Below are 23,172 nucleotides of genomic sequence, written 5' to 3'. Positions count from 1 at the left end.
ATTCGAATCTATCTTAATAAGTGTCCCTTGTGGCCAAATCTGTAATGAAAAACTAAGTATTATTTTTTTTAAGGGCACAAATTAAAATTATTTAGGCCACAATTACATAAATATTGCACGATTCCTAAATCTGCATCCGGTATTTGGCGTTTCTTGATCGCCCACAGAATTGAAGTACTTGGAAATTCGCAGATGCCTCTTATGACGCATGCTAGCAAATGGTGTCCATTATCCAGCAAAAGGAAAAAGAAAAGCCAAAGAGATATAGCGTCCTCAGGCTCCACTTCCCAGCTGTCTTCATTGAAACTGTGTAAAACGTCTACTAATGATGACTGATACTAAAATATGTCTTAAACATAGATGCCATCATCATAACTTCTCAGCTCCAAGCTTTAATAGATGAAGAGGTATAAAAATTAATAATGGAACTTAATAGTTAATAGGATTTATCAGCTCAGCCACAGTAGGGTAATAAAATCTATACTGCGTAGTTGTAATTTGTAAAATAACTAGAAGCTACTACAAATTAATGAGTTCAAATAGTTACAAAAACTCTGATTTGCATTTTGCCCACCTTCAAGATCTGTGGGAGTTCACATACTCCGCCTGGAAGAGGACTGCAACAAGGACACAGAATCCTAAGACATTTTTCTACATACAGCACAATATTGACTTCTTGAATTCAAAAACTGTTGCCTGTTTATAACTTCTAAGGCCCCTTATAATGCTGAGTATAGATATAGTCCAGGTGAGCCTCTGCAAGAACCCTTCTGTTAAAGCACTCTCTCTCTCCATTTTCACATTCTTCCAGCCCCATCAACTTCTAAAAAGTATTTATAAAGAAAAAAAATCAGTTAGATAAATAGGCATTTGAGTTTTAGTGGAAGGAAAACAAGTAGAAGGTTGAGGATATTACCTCAATAGATTCTGTGGTTTCCATGTTCAGAAAAGAACTTTCATCTGCTACAGCATAAACATTGATTAGCTTTCCTTCTCCTGCAAAGAGTATAGAACCTCATGTTGTTGAAGGTACCCATTTAGATATTAATCTCCAGTGTAGGGAAAAGGGAAAGAAGTATATATATCTATGAGCTAAATATGACAAAACTTACCTCCTTGGCTTGCTAGATAACGAGCAGCTATCTGTGAGGAGGCGAGCAGGAGAATCATTAGGATTAAGAGAAGAAAAGAAGAAAAATTTCTGTGCTTCATGTGTTTTTCTGGCTTTAGTTTTAGCTAAGTTGATTGTATAATCCTGTGTCTGTGAAAGAGAGACTTTGTTTGAGGGTAAGTTTCTGTGGGTATGTGTGTGTGATTGTAGGTGTTTTGGGAGTTGGAGGTGGTGAAGGGGCCAGATGCTCGGTATAAATAGATAGACTTGCATACAACAGAAGGCACAAGGTCCTTTAAGCCAACGGAAGAAGGCCCCTCCTTTTTTATTTTTTTGGGAAGAAAGTGAGTGTAATAAAATAAAGTAACCAAGATACAGTAATCCAGTGTTTGGTCCAAACAATGCAGTCACCAACACATATGAAGGCCCCATAAAATGCGGTCACCAAGTTACAAAAATGGGATAATTTCAGAAACCTCCATGAGATTTCTAACAATTTCACCGAGTTCTCTTGAGGTTTGAAAAATTACAGATACCTTTTTTGATTTGACAGTTTTAATAACAAAACTTTAAAATAATATTGACTTGGTCAAATTTTTAAATGAATATCCAAAAATACCCTTATGTAATGAGTTATAATTTACTTTCCTATAGAATTATAAGATTATTTAATGTAATTATAAGAACAAGGAGCCGAATTTTTCATATTCATACCTACTATTTAATAAACGACTATAATAGTAAATTTATCACTATGATATGATACTTTTGATAATATTTTATTATGAATTTAGATAGAGGTATGTATGTATAATTTTTCAAACCTCAGAGGAGTTTATTGAAATTGTTAGAAATCTCATGAAAGATTTCTGAAATTATCCCTACAAAAATTGGCCCAAACAACCATCATCTTATTTTATGCTCTCCATGCTCAAGCGACAACGCCACTCACTATCTAGAGAGAGAGAGAGAGAGAGAGAGAGGAGAGGCTTGTTTGCTTTAGTCATTGTCAAGATAGTGGTCCAAGTAAAGTTCAGACAATCCAAAAATCAATGCAGTATAGTGGCTGACAGAATCAAGTCATCAACAAGTCAACCTTTTGGGCATGCAGACAACTGTTTCCCATCAAGATTTTCCTTTTATACAATCCATGGACAAGTTCCCTTCCTTAAGTACTAAATTAAGGTGTTAATATATTCTATTTTAGTGATAGGCACTATAGCAAACCAAATTAAGAAAGTAATCGACTCTTAATTACACGGATGAATCTAATTGCTTCCCACATGCATGCAACCAATGTAGTGGCACCTCCACCTTCATTTAGTTAAATTGTCAAGTCATTTATCAGCTGACCATTTTAAGTCACACACAAGCATATGCATACATTGGCATCTGTTACTCAAGAATGGTTCAATACTGCTATCCTACCAAACTTCATCCTTTACTTGATGGAATGGGAATGGTGGAACACAGTACTGGACATGGAATACTACTGTATTCGTTTTTGGGTTGAATTTGACGGGCAATGCAATAGTTATCTAGTGAAGTTTTGAACTTTCAACGCCTAGTGAACAGTCAGTCAACTCTCACATGCATGATTCCTTTGGACATGGGGCATCGATGTTTCAAATTTCCATACAGATTACAGACTAGTGCGCTCGTTATTCTCCAATTTGGCCTCTCAGTTATGGCATGATTTTCAATGATGATTTGAATGTTTATGTATTAGCCGAAGGAAGATCACGTTTGTGCATGTAAACAATTCCTAGTACTCCATAAAGAATGTTAAATTTTTTTTTTTTTTATAGATTTTGGATACACTAAATAATTGATTTTCCTAGTGCTCTATGATTTGAGATAATTCCCTCGAAAATGCAGCATACAACAATACTTAAAATGTTTGTCTGCTAGTTCCAGACAGGTCTGGTTAGAAAATCATGCATGTGTTCAACACACAAGAGATACTTAGACGATATATATCATAATGTGTTCAACTGCTGATGCTTTGGGACTTGATAAATTTCTTTTCTTTGACGACATACAAATTGCCATCCCAGCTATCAGTTCTATATATAGTGTGCTTCTCCCCATGTTATTATTGCATGGTGAATGATGATTTTGCACTATAATGGGAGGATAATGCTGTTTGAAGGTGGAGCTTATAAGCATATGATTTTAAGTACCCCCACAACAGGCATGGTCTGCAGCCTGCTAGAATTTGCTTTCGTATATCACTACTCACTAGAGATATGTAAAATGTTTCTTTTGTTTATGCGCCAGTAATCTGTATAGATATCAAGATTGTGTCCTACACATACCAACCACTGATACATATTAACTTGATATCCATTGGTTTGAATCCTCTTCCTCCCTCTTCCCCTCTAATAATATGTGGCTCATGTTTAATTTCGTGGACTATATATATATATATATCAATTTATTAGCTTCGCCTGCCAATAATCTAATTAATTAGTTCACGATTTAGATTAGGATTATTGGATGATATATGCGAAGGTAATCTATTCTTTTGTGGACAATCTCATTCGTCTTATAAAAGAAGCAACTATTACTGCAGTTCTTTCTTTTTGGTTGACAATCATCAAAAGGGCAGATGGTTTAACTCTAACATTGACAAATTTCAAAAGAATCTTTGTTCCCACTTTAGCTTTATGTTTATGCCTTTGTCAGTAAAGAAGCCCACATTCTGATTACATTAGGGCAACTAACCCAACTTTAAAGCACAAAAGCATCTGGTATAATACTTCATTGCCAGAGAACAAATTAATCTGTTCGATGCCTTTTCTTCCTTGAAAAACTGTGACGAATAATTTGTGGGTGTGGCTGTCCTTGGCACCCCTGAAAGTTTGTGTTCCCTAAAGAATAGTCACTAAGCTTTTTCAACTTATTAAAGATTTGCAGGGCAGGACTTTTTGCCATGAAAGTCATCGCATTTCAAAGCCAAACTCCTGCCAATAATTGATGTCCTCCTGGCTACATGCTAAGCTTGTGTCGGTGATTATACTGGAGTCCCCAAGCAGCTGATAAGATTCTTTTTTGGTGAATTTACCCTTATATTGCTAAGATAAATTTTTCCCTTCTCAAAAACTTTACAAGGTTGTCCATATGTGAAGGGATTTATTGGACACAACTGTCATGTATTGAAAAATGAAAACATCGAAGGACACTAGACTGTAAAAGCACAAAAACGTACTGCCGAACTAACCTGGTGAGGAAGAAGACAGTTCATAACAAGCCTTCATAAGAAACCTGCACCTGCATGAACGAACTATTTATGAGAGAAGCAGTATATTGAGTGGATACCTTTAATGGCATATACCTTTATTTTATAGGGTTCAAGGGATAGGTGATAAACCACTGAGCTCGACTCAGTGGCACCAAGGTGGGTCTTAAGATCCTGCTTGGGTTGTAGGTGAGGGTTTAAATCTCACTTGTAGTAAAAAAAAATTCAAGGGTTGTGCCAAAGCACTTCCTTAATCTAGTAAGGTCTGTGTACCTACTAACTCCTAACACAAAACCTTTTTAGGCTCCCCTCCCCTCTAGTTTAGGATAGATAGGTTATACACTAGTTGTCGTCTCAAAAAAAAAAAACAAGGGATAGGTGATAGAGTGTAGAATGATTATCAATAACTTTTCACTATTATGGAATTGTTAGAGATAATTGCCACAACCAACAGGGGTTGGTCCGAGTGGTAAGCGGCTCGGATTCGCTTAAGCAGGTCTCGTGTTCGAGTCCTAGTGTATGCAGACACTCCTGTTGGGAGACTCTCCCACCATAACCAGGTGCGCGACGCGGGTCGGGTCCGGATTAGTCGGGACAAAGTTTCGGATACCGGGCGGGCAACCAAAAAAAAGAAGAGATAATTGCCACAAAACTAGTATTTACCAAATTATGGCTGGCATGGCATAAGTGGTTATGTCAAAATTCATAGTTTGATGTATACATTTCAGTGTTGGATGGGGGCAACTCCAGCTCATCCATGTCCCAAATAGAAAAACGGGCCAGGTAGTGTACTGCCAAATCCATTGAGGTTATTGACGTACCAAGCCTATCACAAAGTGCAATGTGCGCTGGAACTCAATTTGATTGCCAATCATCAAAATGGCTACTAACTACTCACAAGAACAAGTTCCCATTTTGGCCCATTTAAACAGCAATTCCAGTATTTAAGTTTGATAGACATATGTCGATTTGTGCTATGATTATACCAAAGCAGTACTATAATCTTTCATTTGTGGAGTTGAAGAATGCATTTCTTCAAACTTTGGGCCCCAACAAGATAGGCATTAGCAGAGCCTGCTTAGGCCTGCTCGGCTAACGGACCAGGAATTCAACAAATGAAATAGACTTGTCTATTTTGTGGGGGTTCAATCTGGATAGTTTTGGGCTTTTCAGTTTTCAGAGAAATGTATTAAGGCTATTCCATAACTTCATCAACCCCGTTGGTTGATAAATGAGAAAATCGTTGAAAATGTCTCTCGTATTTCATCAAATGAATTTTTTCGTTCCTTATTTTTTAAAATATTAATTTTATTTTTATTATAAACTCAAGTCAGCAAAATTTAATTCCAACTTAAATTTTCGATCACTTTTTAGTCTGAAATCACTAGTTAACCCACATATAATCATCTTTTGCTGGTCTTTTCAATTTTTAAAATAATGACTTTACTCACATACCCAAAGGAGCCTCAAAAAAAAAAAAAATGGATACTACAAATTTTGTTACCTAAAAGCCCTGTCTTAAATTTAGATACACAACAAGAAGCCTATCAAAAATCCCCTCCCTTCTGCAGGGAAAAGTCAAACCAAACATATTGACTGAGAATTTAGTAGTTTGAAGTTCAAAGCATCTTCACAAGCACACAGACGTTTTAGAGAATTCTTAAATCAAATTTGTCTTCAACCTAATGCAACTGCAGGCATGACATCACTCTATTACTTGTTCCTTAAACTAAATTAAAAGGTACAATGAGATTTTAACAAGTACTGAATCAGACAACTTACCCCAGGGACCACTATTTAACAAGTACTAAATCAAAAAGCTAATTTTGTTTGTAAGGGTTGCATCTAAATTTTGACACCATTTTCATAATACAGAAGAATTTGAGGCAAGATGGTAACTGGGCATAGCTGCAAGTGAGAAAAAGTCTTCCTCTTTGTTGTCATTCTTCGCCATATCCACCTTTGTGGTTTGTGCAAGAACTTTCCAGGGATGCTTCCAATTAAGCTCAGCAGGAGCAGGGTAACTTTCTATCCTTCTTCCCATGGACCAAGAAGGGCCATTTCATATTTGCTTTAATTTCTACCAAACTTATAAAGACAAACCCCAAAATTTAAATATTAGTCGTCTTGGATGACTTCATCTCACCAGTCATACAAACTGCAACAATACCTTTCTTTAAGTTTTATTTAACTAATACCACTAAACAAACAAACCAAAGGAGTAGACAGCAAAGAAGCTGTTGGTTGATTCAAACCTTCCATACATATATCTCAACCACCAACCTCTGGTAAACCAATCTTATTGAGTTTTAATTCGACAGCAAGTTTTTAACAAGATTAGTGTTTTCTTTTGTTTTAATCACAATTTGGTACGTATTTGAATAACATACATGATACCAACCCACACCAAAAAAAAACAAAAGATAGAATAATCTTGGAAGAAGTTATACACTTCTTTACCTGTTTAATATAGTAGGGGTATTTTCTCTACCCCTTGAAAGTTTATTCTGATGTTATCTCCAAATTTCTGAAATCTAATCATTCATATTCTTTCTTGCACCTTAGGTACACTGTCTAAGAATCTCACCTTCTACTGTTTCGCAATTTGAAGTGGTCAATCAAACATTAAAAAAAAAAAAAAAAAAAAAACCACCAAATGTGCGAGTTCAACAACTTCATGATGCCTTTATTATCAGTAAATTTCTTTCAATATGCCTTTTTTTTTTCAAACGAAAAGTGGAAAGATCTTTAAGCGAATCTCAGAGCACTGTGATCAAGAGTAGGTGTGAAGATTGAGATTTTGTCATTGCTAAAGGTAGGTGAAGGCCATTTCAGATCAAAACAGTGTGGTGTCCATGTCAATGATCTTTAGACAATCTAAAGCCAAGTGCAAAGTCATTAGACTAGTGCAACATTTAACTTCTACTGTTCGTGCAAATTATCTCATAGTTGAATATATATATTCAGATTTTTTTGAGTTATCCCACAAATTGTCAATTTTTGGCCGAAAACTACTGCACCATTTTTCCTTTTCAATCGGAGTAATTAGGTTTTAGTTTTCACCAACCACAAGTAAGAAGTCGCTAATCCAGATGTCACTGAGACAAAATTGGCAAGCGAAGGAAGGGGTAAAAAATATATATATATATATAGGTAAAGACTATATTGAAACACTCTTGTCGTTTTCTTTGTTAACTCGTCATTGTTGTTGTGTTTAGAGCAAAATCTTTCCAAGTTTTCATTCTCGAGAGACATAGAATTTCATGTTTGTCAAAATTAATCAACACGCCATTGTTTTTCTCTCGAAAATATTTAATAGGAAGAGGAAGAAAAGTTGCATGTTTCTCTCAGATCTAGCATATTTCAAATTGCTAAGGTTCAGATCCCAGAACGTAGAGATTATGAGTTTTAATTATCTGCTTCCTCTCTGTTTCTTAAATTCTATCATTTCTCTGTTAAAAAAAAAAAACATTCTTTTTTTTTAAAAATAGCATATTTCTCTCTTCTTTGCAAATCTTTTAATATTGTCAAAAACAACTTTTAATAGGCGTGCACGGGCACACAGTGCTCTTAAACTCAAGAATTTCTTTTACTAACTATGAACGAAAGGTACTATTTACACCTTGTTGCATTTATTTTCTAGTATTGAACATTAACAAAAATTACTTAAGGAAGAGGAGCTTATCTCCCCAAAAAAAAACTCCGTAGATTGTTGAGCTCATTGAACTGACTAAAATTATTGACCAATAAATTTCAGGTGAAGACCATATACGATTAAAAGATGACCCGGACAACGTCCAAGTAATTAATTAAGGTAGTTTTCTGAGGGGGAAAAGATGAATCATTTACTATAAACCACGTTTAAAATTAAACGATTTGAGGTTGCAGAATATGAAATTATCTTACTGCAAAAATATTAGTTTTTTCTAGACTATTATTGATCAACTGCCTTCTTTATACTGCCTCAGTTTAATTTTTAATTGACCATGCCTATCTTCCTTATTAATTTATATCTTCAAACAAAGACCTAGATAACACTTAAACACGTTTATTTGCAAGCGCAAGAATTTGTATTTAAAAAAAAAAGGATTTTTCTAACAAATGCCCTTCGTTAAGACACCTACATTCCATCTAACCTATTATGTATATGCACACATTAATAATTGTTACTTTCTCTTGCATTTATACATTTTTCCTAGTTAATCCCTTGCATTTATACACTTTCCTTAAATAATCTTATATTTCTAAAATACTAACACCTGAAATATATTTTAATGAGTGTCCATAGGACACCTATTAGACAGAACATTTAAAAAAAAAAACACTTCTATCAAGATGTGACCCTGAAACCCACTATAGCAATCATGTTAGAGTAAAAAATTAAGGTTCTAGTTCAAGTGCTAACTATTTGAAAAGGTAAAGTTAATTATGGATAGTTTATAAATACAATAGTGGGTAATAATTGTTAATGTGCATTCACATGGTAGGTTATGTATGATTTAGGTGTGTTAATATGGTAGGTTAGGTACTCTTTAATACTGACTAATTATTTATACGGTATTGATTTAATTGCCATCACTTCTTAAATATGGCAAAAGCAAAAGAAAAGAAAATGAAGGCAAAATTTTATTTATGACGCCCACCTCTTATATATTTGCTCAAGAAATATATTCGCTCATTGATCTGACAGATTAGAAAATGGGTGTAGATTTTCTTTAAGTGACGACATTCACCTTAAGTGCCGAGAAGGTCTTGATCTGACGACTAATGTTGAAGACTCAAAGAATTAGAGATTCTGAAATCAAATCTTTCTTCTTCCTCCCTATTTCATAAATCCCATCACTTTCCTACTGAAAAATAAATAAAGATGTCCACTCTTGGCTGCATTTTTTTTTTTTCCCAAAAAGAACGGATGGCTTTTGTTTCATCCATCCACCTGAACAAGTCATTTGGTGTCTATTGATAATTCCGGTTCAACTTAAAATAAACAAATACCAAACTAGGGCGGCCATTACATGCACATTCTTTTTCCCTGAAATTTCCACAGTGGAAAAGCCACAAATAACACCTTGAGAGTATATGATAGTGTTATAGCAATTGCCTGGACACCTTGAGAGTATATGATAGTGTTATGTTTGTGGTTTATTTATTATTAAATTATTGTTGTGTACTTGTTTTCTTAGTAGATGGGTCTGTTTGGATTGTAAGTTATTTGGGATATTTTTACTGTAGCACTTTTTGTGATGTGATGTATGTGAGATAAAAAGATATTGGGAAGATAAAAATGTGTGTTGGAAATTGTAATGATGATGTAAGTAAATAAATTTTGGTTAATAAGAAGCAATGTTTACTTCGGGTCTAGATCCCAACACAAATGAACCACACTGATGTATTAATACTTGGATATCTTGTACCTGTTTGCTTTCGTTTATAAATAATTAATATGGTCGTTACAGTGGTGGCAAACACAAGAATTATGCGTTTGTTAAACATAAATAATGATTAAGAGTGTGTTTGATAAAATTGAAATCTGAATCCATTAAATTATTAAATTGAATTGTTAAATACTAAATATGACACATTTGAGTATATGTCACGTTACGTGATAAGTGAATAGTTCATCACTTATTTTTAAGAGTAAATTTTGTTTAAAAATTTCAGTGCCGCTTAATTCATTCGGATATTCAATTTTTTATTATCGAACGCGTTTGAATATATATGTTAAGATCTGAATTCATTAAAATTAAATATTGAATTGGATTACTAATCAGGACCTAAAAGGTGTATCAACGGAGTTGCAATTGCAATATCACCATGTCCCTTTCGTCAGTCAAAGGGAATCAAATTCCAAAATTGTTGCCAACTTTTCAGCAAAATAATACAAAAAAATCTAAATTAGTATCGAAAGACAAAGAAAAGGATTATCCCTAAAATTTCAAATTACATCTAGGTAAAAGGAAAAAGAGAACAAAAATAGTTATACTGAATTCATTAATTGCCCACCGGAGTAAGATGCTATAATAATAAAAATAATACTACGGGTTTGTTTGGATACTCCATTTTTTTAAATAATATTTTGCTTGCATCATAAACATATTTTTCAACTCATTTTTTTATATTTTAAATTATTTTTTTATCTCATATACATTACATCGTAAAAAAATTATAATAATTATTTTAAATAATACTCCGTCCAAAAGGTAACAGTGGCATGTCTTAGTACAAAACAAGGTAATGTGGCCAGGAATGGAGTTACGTCACCAAAAGGTAATGTGGTCATGTCTGTAGTACAAAACAAGACTAAAGAGCCGAAGAAAGAAGGGTGATAGCTTTCAGGCTTCAACCACCAATAAGAGGCACACCTTTACCTACCGCAATTACCCTTCTTGCCCTCCTTCACCAAACCTTCCTCAAGATCTCTGACAAGTAATAAATCATAAAATAAAGAAAAAATCATGAAAATTATTTAAAGAAACAAGAAAAAATTTCTGTCCCTTTTCTAATGAGTTTGTCTATGCTCAATGCAAATGGAGCAGTAAAGTCTTCAGTTTCTCTTGGCTCATAGAACACCTCGTATTCTGTTTAATATTCTTCGAGAATTCAATAAATAGATATGTTCTTACTTTTCTTTGATTGTTTGTGTTGTGTTGCTAAGGATGACGTTTTCCTTAATAAAACAGCATAAACCTTTTTATGAAAATCACCTAAAATATATTTCTCGAAGTTACATTGGCCGAGAATTCTAGTTAATGGCCAAAAAAAAAAGAAAAAGAAAACGCAAATGAAAAATGAAATCTAAATTTTTTTTTCATTCATGCCTAAACCGAATGCTAAGATGTTTCATAGTGTTTGGATACAAAACTTATCCCAAATAATATTTCGCTTACATCATAAACACATTTTTCAACCCACCTTTTTATATTCCCAACCACCTTTTTATCTCACATACATCACATCACAAAAAGTGCTACAGTAATTATTCCAAATAATATTTCAAATAATACCCTATCCAAACAAATGTACTAATCGAATGAAGAAGGGCTTCTCATGCTCGTTGAGATGAACTTGAGAAAATTCCTTCAACTTTACTTTTCAATTTTGACTCTATTTGTGCTCTATGGCTGCTTTGCTTCGTTTTCTTTAAAGCTCCCTTAATTTCTCAAGTTAGAAAACTGTTTTTTCCACCAAATTTTTTTTTTAAAAAAAATTCTCTTACTTGGAACGTATTTTTTTTTTCTTTGATTATTCAACTCAAGTGATAGTTTTCTACCAAGTTAGCTATCTCTACCTTCCAACAAGTATCATTTCACCAAACCACAGGAATAAAGTATTATCATTTAGTTTCCTAAGATGGTAGGTAAGACAATTGTGGATGGTGAGAGGTATGCCTTAATTGCTGTATACACGCATGCTTGCTTGGGCAACAAAGGGGTTTTTCAAACAACTTCTCCTTTGTTTTTTATTTGAAAAAAGTGAAGGCAAGTCGATAGTTTGGGAAGCCAAAGTGCCTTTTAAATTTGTCTTTTAAAAGTCTTTTTCCATTACATCTAATTGATGGAATAGAAGATACTTGACTAAGATATAAGACTATATTAAAAGGTTAGCCAAGTACGTCCAACAAAAATAATAATATATTTCCCGGAAGACATTAAACTTCAAAAGCACGCTTTGTTTGGACAGCCATTTTAAGCAGAAAAATTGCATCGTTTTTCGCGATCATATTTTTCTATTACTTTTTTTTTCACATACATCAAATCGCTACAATAATTTTTCTACAAAAAAATTCAAGAAAATGCAATCCAAACAAATAAGCACTCTAAACTCAATTCAAGGGAGCTACAAACTCTAATTCTTCCAAGTCAAGTTGATTAAAATAGGTCTAGTTATTATCGATGTGACCCTTCCAAATATATCTGAAATTAATTACTCCCTCCTCATACTTTTTTTAAAATAATTTTTGTGTGTGTATATATATATATATATATATATATATATATATATGCATCTGTGTGTGCAGATACATATACATACAATGCTCATTTAGCAATTTAGAAAGGCGAATAAAAATGATCAGCAACTGCTAATAAGCCATAGGTGAAGCCAAAAAAGGGCAGTGTCCTGAATTGAAGCATCCCTACTTCCCTAGCATGTAGAATTCTACAACAAACATCTGATAAGTGATAACACATGACAATGACATCTAATTCACTGGAAACAATCTTGAGCTGTCATTACGTTTAGGCCAATGTCTTTAACCAAAAACAGGTTGGGGGCTGCAGTCTTGTTGCGCTGCAACCCATTTAACAAGCAAAGTAGCAATAATTATTTTGCCTGCAAATAATTGTGTTGGGGCTTCAAGTAATAGCCATGGAAATTTAATACAAGAATGGTAAGCTCAACAAGAAAAAGTTTGAGAGAATACAAGATTGGTAAGCTCAACAAGAAAAAGTTGAGAGAATTGATGTTTTCCACAACAATGAAAAAGTTAAGAGAATGCACCTAATACTTCGCTAGCCTCAAATAGGTCCGGCACAACTTGGTTTAGGGTAATCAGGCAAAAATCAGAAGACGGCACAAACCTAATAGGATTTCCTTGAGGATTAGCAATGTCGCAAAACTCGATCCTCCTAGTGTTTTGGATGGTGAACAAGAGAAGTTAATTCTTTTACACTAACATATGTATAAATGCATATGCATGCCTTCAACCATCGCGATTGATTCAGTGGTGAGTGGAGGACTTTTACAATACTTTTCGTTGTCGAGTTTAGGGTTCGAATTTTGAACCTGACAATAGAGGGTGAGAGGAGTATGGGCGAGGCATGGAAGGTAAAAAAAAAAAAAGTTTATTCATACATTCAAAATAATAATTTTTCAAATTTAAATAGAAATGATGGCTTATGCATTCAAATTAATTACACAAAACTTGCACTTCAGTGCTAGTGACGTTTGAATTGCCAATTTTTGTAAAATATATATATAAAATATTTACTGCACATCTAAATATTCATGTACAATTTAATTGTTCTTACATAGGTTGTTGAAATCGAAATATCCTTAGTGAAAGAATTACAGGTAACAAGGCCTGAAAACTAAAAGGGGAAAGTAAAATAAAAGTACCAACAAAATATTAATTCAACAAATAATTAATTTGCTTTCCATCATAATTGTCATTCCTCCGTTCAACAATTTTTCAAGCATTCACAGGGTTTTGAGGATGTGACAATATATTCACAATTCTTACACACAATTTCCCACATATTTACCAACATTTTCTTGATGACCAAACATTTAAAAAAATCATAAACCCAAAAAAAAAAGTAAAGAAAAAGGAAATTATTGAGAAGAGAACTCAATTCAATTCTTTGAATTCTTAAATCAAACGACCCCATTTTCCATTTTTCAGTTTTCTCCTCCTTCCTTCCTTTCTCTTTTTTTTTTTTCCAAATAATTATTGATAAATGAAAAACGAGAAAATGATTCCGATTCCGATTCCGATTGATTCGGGTTTTATTCTCCTCTGGAAGGGCACCAAGGCGTCATATCCATGGGATAACTTCCCAGAACCCTCAAGAAAGACGTGAACTCTTGAACCTCCGCCAATGCGTTTTGAGCCCTGACTTCCGCCATGGACGCCTCGAAATCCACGTAGAACATGTACTCGAAGTGCTTGGCCGTTCCGACGTTGGCGTCGTCCACCAGTCGTATCGGCCGATTCCGGTGCGGCCGCGACTCGATCTTCGTCAAGCTAATGTTCCGAAATGCGAAGGCCGACAAAACCTTGAACAACACGCTGGTCCCTTTGTCGTGAGCGAAGACAATGCTCGTCTTGAACGGCCGATCCGTTCGTGGGATTATCGGCTCTCTGGCTAGCATGACGAATCTGGTGACGTTACTGGAATCGTCCTGAATGCCGTCTTCTAGGATGCTTAGGCCGTACAGCTCGGCGGCGCGTGCTGAGGCAATCGCCGCCGTGTCGCGGAGGTTATTTGCCGCGACGAATTCTGCAGCTCCCGCGGTATCGTCGACGGCTTCTCGGGTCACGTTTAGGCCCATTTTGGTGAGCGTGTGTTCGCACTGGGCTAGGGCTTGCGGATGGCTGATAACGCGGCTGAGATACTCTTTCCGGACGCCTGGGAGAGCTAACAGGCAGTGGTGGACTGGGAGTTGGACTTCGCCGACGATGTGTAGACGGTGGCGGAGGAGGAGGTCGTAGTTCCGGTGAATAGAACCGCCGAGGGAGTTTTCTACCGGGAGAACTGCTCTGTCAGCGATCCAGAGCTCGACAGCTTGGAATGCAACTTCGAATTGGTCGCAAGGGATGGCTTCGCAGTTCGGATAAGCTTTGCCGGCGGCAGCTTCGCTGAAAGCTCCGGGAACGCCTTGGTAGGCGACGCGGAGCTTCGAGCCGTGCATCGGAGCTGGAGAGAGGTCTGCGATGGAGAGTGGCTTGGGCAGATTGTCTATCGGAACCAGATCTAGACTAGCCTTGTGGCCGTTGACGGTGGTGATTTTTCCACCGGTACAGCCACTTGTCTCGGTATCCTGCTGTTGAGAGACGACCTTGCTGGCTAAAATTGCGCAAGAGCTTTGCCAGTCGGCTCGGTTCGCGCCGACATGGCCTGAGACGTTCAAGCTCAATTTCCCAGTGCTAGCATTCGGCGCTGGAGCGGCAGCTGCCGAGCCGTTCGTACTAGTGTTCACACTCGTGTGAGTGCTGGCCGAGTCGAAACGGTGGACAGCCTGGATAACGAGTCGGGTCGAGCTGACACGGTGAGTCAGGGTGAGACCCGGCGGAATTATGGACTTGAGATTCATACCCGACGACGACGAAAGAGGGAACGGATTGCTAGCTCTTTATTCGTTCGGATTAATTGTAAAGAATGAAAAAAAAAAAAGGGACTAAAATGAAACAAATGTAAAAGACTTGGGGCCCTAAAAAGCTTGTAGTTCTCTTGGCAAAAGAAAACGTCCAAGCTGAGAAAGGAAAGAAGGGAGGAGGGAAGGCTTTTATATAGGGAGGGGTGCGGGGTGGGTGACGGTGAGGGAGCTGATGGGAAGAAATGTGATGATGATAAGAGAAGACTTGGAGGGGGAAGGGAGGGGAGAATATGGTACATGGATGGTTCGGTCAATCTCATACCTACCCCCTTCTCTTCACTTGTTTTACTTTTCTTCTTCTTTTTTTTTTCCTTCCTTATAAATTATCTATACATACATATGCTATACAAGTGTAGTATTTGGTGTATGGGTACATTAGGTGTGCACGTGGGTGTATAAAGTGGGACAATTCATGTATTCATACGAGTAGAGGTGTCATAAATTGACACCTAAATCTTTTGCTTGATACATTGATTTGAGATTGAACTGAAAAGTTTTTTTTGGGGGGGCAAACCTTTTGATAGCAGATCTGCGGAATTTATTTTTACGGTGAAGGGGGAAGATTCATGTCACTGTCATTTGTAACACGATTTTAGATTTACGCATTTATTAGTAATAGTGAGTGTGTTTAGATAGTAGATTATTTAGATATATATATTTTTAAAAAAAATATTATAATTTTTTTGGATGTGATATATATATATATATATATATAAAATAAAAGGATGTGATTGAAAGATATGCATGTTGATGATATAAGTAAATAAATTTTTGCTAATAAATCACTAACGAAACAAGACTAATTACCAGCGTCATTTGTCAATTTGGAGATGGGGTTCTTGCTGGCAAATGGCAACATCAAATTTGTTGGTTTCTTTAATCTGAGTAAAATGAACCCTCTGTTTGCCTTTTAGGGTCTGTTTGGTTGGATGTAAAATATTTTCCTTGGGAAAATATTTTTCGTGGAAGTAATTTTTCATGAAAATCATTTCCCTTTCATCATTTTCAGGTGTTTGGTTAGCTTATTGAAAATATTTTCTTACTTCATTTTTCTGGTGTTTGTTTAACTTTTGAAATATTTTCACTTTTATCTCTATCTTTACTTTCTACACATTATAACTACATACTTCTTCCCATGCAAAATAAGAAAATTTATCTCATTGTTTAACTTTAAAAAATCTTGGAGAAATGTATATATGAATAAAAAATATCTCCTTAAACAATAAACAAATTGCTGGCCATTTAGTGTCAAAAATCAATCATATGCAATGCTTATTGTGACATATATCTTACACTCTCACTGCTGAAAGTTTCTCTAGAAAAGAATATTCCTATTACACATAATTAATTACTAGCATAGGATGAGCAGGATGAGGTTTTTTTTTTATTTTGAATATACTAGGGGGAGGGTTGGGTGGTACGGGGGAGGGAGTGTAAGGAAGAGGTTTTGGGTTCGAATCCTCCTGTTTATACAAAAAAAAAAAAAGAACATACTACAAGATGTTTTCAGTAAGTTTGGAACATACTACAGGCGGGATGCATGCATTTCGGAAAACAACTTCAGTAAGTTTGGAAGGAAAGTTGTTTTCCATAAGATGAGTGAAAATATTTTACATAGGAAAATGTTTTCAGTAACTTTTGTGCAACCAAACACGGAAAATTAGGAAAACATTTTCCTGGAAAACATTTTCACCCGAAACAAACGGACCCTTAGTCTTTCAAGTCTAACCTTCATGTTCCAAATTCTAGTGAATACAAAAACTTTTACTATATCTGCAACAAAAGCAGTGGCTGCTGGCCTAAAAGCAGTGGTTGCTGGCCAATGGCTGCTCCCATGCCTCGAGGAGCCCCCCAATTCATCCTTTGTCCTCCGCAATTACGCATAAAACTTCACGGCCACCGACCCTCTCCTCGGTCCTCACGAGTCCGTCAGGACCGCAGACTAAAATCCAATCCTATGGGCTATGACAAGTGACAATTGGAGGGGTGGCGGGGCACCGTGTGAAGTGAAATGAAAGCTCTGGGGCCATATGTTAGAATAGACTCTCAGAAAAATTGAAGTCACGTATAAGGAGTTATAACTGCACGTTTTTATCAGCTAAATTGATAAGCAGGTTCTGTTACTTTCTTGTACCTGTGCTGCCCTCTATCTGTCATATTGGGTGATTGAACTTAATGCTTTTTCAATTATGCTGTGCGTTTGAATTTTTCTCTTGGGGGTGCTTAATTCTACCACAAAAAAGAAAAGAAAGGAAAAAAATTTTTCCCATGAAGGGCAATTGTGATCAGATCTTTCTATGCTATTTCCTAGCAAATGCAGATCCCACAAAATATATATATATATATATATGGAGGAAGATTCCATGCTAACTTAGGTCCCGTTTGGATTGCATTTTCCGTCATTTTTCATGGAAAAATTACTGTAGCGATTTGATGTATGTGAGGAAAAAAGGTAATAGGGAAATGTGTTCACGGAAAATGACGAAATTTTTCTACGGAAAACAGCAATCCAAGCAAAGCCTTACTCTGCACATGTGCAGAAAGCTAACCGACATTCAGCCGGTTTTATCCTTTTCCATCACGCTCATTACTCATTAGTCATAGGCCTGGCTTTGTCTGGACAGAGTAATCATTCGAAATAATTACTGTAAGTGATGCAATATATGTAAAATAAAATAATAATTAAAAATATAAAAAAATATGTTAAACAATATACTTACTATTCAAGCGAAATATATATTGTTATTTTTAAAAAATTTGCTATGCAGACATATTTGAAAATCCTTTTTATCGTACCGTATCTTAATACTGCTATTTTACTCGCCGAAGTTACTAGGATAACGTACGAGTAGAAGATTAGAAACACTCTGTAAACTGGTAAGTTTGGTGGGTAGAATTAATTACCAGCATTGAAAGACAAGTAACAAAATCCTCTTGATCACTGGGTTATGAAATGAAATTTCACGGCACGAAATTCTCCATATCTTTCACTTCATTTCTGCTTTCATTCCACTCTTTTTCTCCCTTCAAAGTTACAGGTTCACCATGAAGATGAAGGACCCTTGTTCTCTTGCTGCGTCTTTTCCTTGAAATTCTGCCAAGCAATTATTAATTAGTATCAGAGACTTCTCGCTCTCAGCCGTGTTTTGGACGGTCAAGCAGACCAGCACCTTTTTATCCCACGATGGGATTTTTTTTTTTTTTTTAAATTAACTGACATTCTAGATCGTATTGACTTAAACAGGAGTTTCATTTTAAACTTCATCAATTAATTAATACCCATTGGTCACCATCCTCAGATCACTTTCCAACTTGTCAAAGACTAAAACCAGATTGCAAGTTTTGTTTTAGAGGTTAATAGAACTACACGACTGTCCTGAGTGATTAGGTATGGAATGTGTAGCACAGAGTTTCTGGCACTTGCAATTCTCACCTGTTTATTAGACAAAGTACAGTTCAAAGAATAGGTAAACAATTGGGGTTTAAATATATGAAATGTATGTAATCAAAAACTAATGAGATTATTTAAGAAAACTCAGTTCGTAGTTACATTCTTGTTGGTATTAGTACTTTGACGGCCGGTCATGTATTCCAAGTAGACAAAGGGTTTCTACCTTTCTCTACTCATACATGTATTCTGGACTGAATATAATCTACACAATGATTTATCTTAAGATGCTTCAAAAGCAATCACATTCTCACTGATTAATTTTATTTATTTTTTTGGAACATTGTGATCGCATGGGTAAGGCCTTTTCAAATGAATGCAAACTAGATATTCAATCAAAGTTAATTATCCATTTTAGCGACATTAATTATAACTCACTTATTAATAATGGCACTTGATCTATATCTGTTTTTTTCCTAATTGGTGCTAGAGAACAAGAATCATCCTTCCTTCTACCATATATGTCTGGAACTTTTGGAATCACCTTATGTCTTTGTCTAATGTTATTATAGAAAGTCTAATGTTTATATGAAAGCTATTTCCTTTTTGTTCAATTAGTGTTCTAATTTTTTTTTGTTACTATTAGTGAAAGAACTAGAATCCGAGACCTCTAATTTATACTCTATCCCCCGAAATCATCCAACTCATCCCTCATCCGTTCAACTAATATGCACTAATACAACAGACACTACAACAACAAAATTATACGCTCAGATAACAAGTTAATTTTATCTATTATATCATCAATTATATGATGTAATTGCTTTTGAAGCTTTTCGTAGTACTTTTGTGTGTTAGTAGTCACAGGTACAGACGAATGAGGAATTAGAACGATTATGAACTTAGATACTTAATTATGTTGTACATATGGGATTAATTTCACTTTTGCTTTTCTGAATTTGTAAATTATTCTCACTTTGCACTTTCAATTTTAATTTTGAATGCTTTGAAATCTTAATTTCTCAAATTTGTCTCATTTTAATCTAATCAGCAACAACAATAGCAAAACTGATAAAATAAAGGTTCGTACATACAACATCCTTTTTTTTTTTTTGGCCTAACTGATAGGGATTGTGAGATGATGATAATATACTTCTACTACTACTGCCTAGTACAGTGGCTGGAGTATAAGTTGTGCGTACAGTTCTCTATTCGTTTAGAGCATCTCCAATGGATTATACCCCTGAAGGTATAATCCACATGCCATATCAGCATTCCACTATCCCACATCAGCATTTCACTATTTCCTCTTTTTATTACACTCTCATCCACAATAGATTACACTTAACAGAGTATAATAGCATGGGTCCGCATGCCACGTCAATATTCCACTATCTCCTCTTTTATTATACTTTCTACCCTCTTTCATTTTAATAATGCACAACTCATAATAAAATTAAAATGGTAAACTTTAAAATTTTATTTCCAATTAACATAAATGACATGAAATTATAAGTAATATTACAAATAAACAATTAAAAACTCAAACAGTGATTAGAAAATTACATATAGTAACATAAATTAAAAATAGACTAAGAAATATTATGTTTGGCTTTTAGGATGGAGCACATGGGAATTTGGCTAAATTAGGTGACGGATACATGGGAATTTGATATGAAAAATGTGGTGGATTTTGAAATTTTGATGGATGATTGGAATTGGGTAAATTTGGGTAATATGGAATTGGAAATGGATAATTTGGCAAATTTGGATAATTTTGGAAATTTTGGTGGTTTTGATTTTGTGAAGCGGATGAATTTTCTATATTTGGACTATTTAACATATTTCTAAAACTACTAAGATTCTCATCCATAATGATAAAATACTGAAATAATGGAGTAGAAGATTGTGAGATGAAATAAAAAAATTACTTTGTATATTTATAGGAAGTAATTTAGCCGTTGTAAAATTATCATCTTGGCAAGTAATTGATCCGTTGCTGGAGCTTCCGTTGCTTGGCTATCCGTTGCTGGTGCTGATCCCACAGATATGATACGTGTAATATCCATGACACGGCTCCCAGGCTCCAATGGGAGCCGTGTCATGGAGCGGTGTAATGGGGGGTATCATAGAGCGGTGTATGGCCCCCCATTACACCGCGCTGTGGATGCCCTTAGTTTTACTAACCTTGGCCTTGTTTAGTAGTCAAGTTTTTTGCTAAGTTTGTCTGCTATAAGTTTTTTTCAAAATTTTAGCTATAGTAACCTCAAAAAACTTCTCAAAAATTTTAAACTATACACTTCAAAATATTCAAAAAAAAAAACACATTTCAAAAATTTTTTAAAAAACTTCTACAGTAAGTTACAGTAAAGTTTTAGACAAACATCCAAAAAACTCACTTGTCAAACGGGACCCTTATTATTAATCAGATTTAAATGGGACAAATTTGAAAAATTACAGATGCAAAGTGTTCAAAATTAAAATTCATGATCTAAAGTGAAAATAAGGTACAAGTTCGGAAGTGAAAAATGGAATTAGCCTAAACAGTAGTAATAGTCGAAAATACGTATTATCCATGCTCTTCTTTTTTCTTTTTTCTTTTTTTGAGGAAAAATATCGTACATCAAACAAATGAAACAACCTATATAGTATGAAGTATGAAATACTACCATGAATAATGCTTCCACCTTCTCTACTTATAATAATATTTTTGGTCCCTCCATCTTGGTACAATTATCAAGTGGTTCCCCCCCAAGTTTGAAATTCATACAGGATGGCCGTCACTTGTCAACAACCATATGAAGGCTTCCGGTGTTGGCAGCTTCATTTTACTTGCGCGATGTCACCAATAATGGTAGGTGAAAGAAACTGCGACAAAACTTGCTGCCAACCACTGGCCCTGTTTGACAGATCAAATTCAATATGCCCACGTTCCAATATGAACACTGACTCATTTTTGTCGTGCCATGGTATTCTTTTTTCGTAGAAAGAATTACTCCACGTGCAGCTTCAGAAATGAGAAATGTCTTCGGCTTTTCATTTCAATTTGTCTTAATCTGAATTTCTGCAAAAGCGACGCCCTCAGACTTATTAGTTTGATTTTCTCCTATGTATAAATGTTACAGGAAATCTTCATGTATCATACTTTTACTTTTTTTTAAGTGCTAATCATGTCTTCACACATCACCAACTCGATCATGTCTTCAACTAACATCGTTTGACTCTATTGGCACAAAACAGATTAAACTTTAAAAACAAAAAGAATTGATGAAAGTGAAAGATGACAAGTAATTTTTTCATCTTCTTGTTTCTTTTTTATTATTTGGGTTGTCAGCAATGATTATTAATTAAACCCTGTGTACAAGTGGAACATGCTTTACGTAGCCAGCTGCGAGGACACGCATACATAAAATTGGAGTAATAAAAGATACTGGTGGTGAATTGACCAGCTTACCTGCAAATTGACGAGTCATTGGGAAGATTGGTAAACAAGTTTTACCCTCTTTACATCAGCTGCATACTATATTGAAGCCTTAGGAAATGGTGATTTAGTGCCTTGAAGCAACATTTGGTTTCGTAATTTCAAGCCTTTGGTGTCTTCTTTGACACGAAGTTGGTCAAATTTGATATTTCAAGGGTAAGACATGTAGCTCTCTCTTCGAATACGTCAACTAGAGTTTCGGTCGGTGCAGGAAAATTTTACACCTAATCCAAAATTGCTAAACTAATATATATATTATACACACACACCAGAAATCTTATTAATTACAGACACCAAAAGTTACACTATATATATATATATAGAGTAAATCTTATAGACACTGACAGTATATATACTATTACCGTTTAATTTATGATATGTATGCAAAAGTTGCATTTCAAATTTAAATTTTACATAGTTGTCAGTGGATACACTATTCAATGCTGATAGTGTATACATCGTCAATGTTGAAAAAATTAATCTATATATAAGCCTCTATTGCTACAAGAGACCTACAAGAAAGCCATGCTTGAATAAGCACAAAAGTTCTCCCTTTACCAAAATCCTTTTCCTTGTTTAAGAAGCATAAAGTAATCCCCTCCTCTTCCCCCTCTCTCCCTCTTTACCCCAACCCCAACAACAACAAATGCAACATGGTAAACACATATAAAAGAAAAGAAAAAACTCTGGTTAAGAAAAATCCTGGTAAAGGTAGGTAATCACGGTTTAATATTATCAAGTGACAAGTGCAATGTATGAGGACTAGGTTTAACAACTTTAATCTCATAAAACGAAGATTTAGACCCTTTTTAAGTGCATCACTATGGGAATAAAAGGTCTTAGCAGTTGCAAGTTGCATGGGCTCCCAACCATATAAAGATTAGTGGGCAAGAAATCACAGGTTAACCACTTGCTAATCTATGCAAACGTCCACTCATACTCCATAGTTATGATTATGGTGTGTCCTATTTCAAAGAGGTTGGTAAAATGCTTCATTGATGACGCCACATGACCATCATGATCAGAATTATATTGGAGGTTATTATCACTTTAGTGATTACTCCCATAGTTAA

General features: G+C 35.2%; 2 protein-coding genes across 2 annotated transcripts; both read right to left on the bottom strand.

Annotated features, from left to right (window-relative positions):
• Positions 1-464: 464 nt before the first annotated feature.
• LOC113706515 (phytosulfokines 2-like) lies at positions 465-1,358 on the bottom strand. Its single transcript, XM_027228439.2, has 3 exons — positions 1,113-1,358; positions 917-996; positions 465-823 (listed from the first exon to the last, which is right to left on the bottom strand). The coding sequence occupies exons 1-3, from the start codon at positions 1,210-1,212 to the stop codon at positions 710-712; spliced, it is 294 nt and encodes a 97-aa protein (XP_027084240.1). The 5' UTR covers positions 1,213-1,358; the 3' UTR covers positions 465-709.
• A 12,121-nt stretch (positions 1,359-13,479) lies between these two features.
• LOC113706507 (arogenate dehydratase 3-like) lies at positions 13,480-15,434 on the bottom strand. Its single transcript, XM_027228429.2, has one exon. The coding sequence runs from the start codon at positions 15,165-15,167 to the stop codon at positions 13,860-13,862; it is 1,308 nt and encodes a 435-aa protein (XP_027084230.1). The 5' UTR covers positions 15,168-15,434; the 3' UTR covers positions 13,480-13,859.
• Between the last annotated feature and the right edge of the window lie 7,738 nt (positions 15,435-23,172).

The sequence above is a fragment of the Coffea arabica genome, chromosome 1e (assembly GCF_036785885.1).
Source record: "Coffea arabica cultivar ET-39 chromosome 1e, Coffea Arabica ET-39 HiFi, whole genome shotgun sequence".
NCBI lineage: Eukaryota > Viridiplantae > Streptophyta > Magnoliopsida > Gentianales > Rubiaceae > Coffea > Coffea arabica.
Note: the sequence above shows the minus strand (reverse complement) of the source record. Positions and strands in the feature narration are given on the sequence as shown.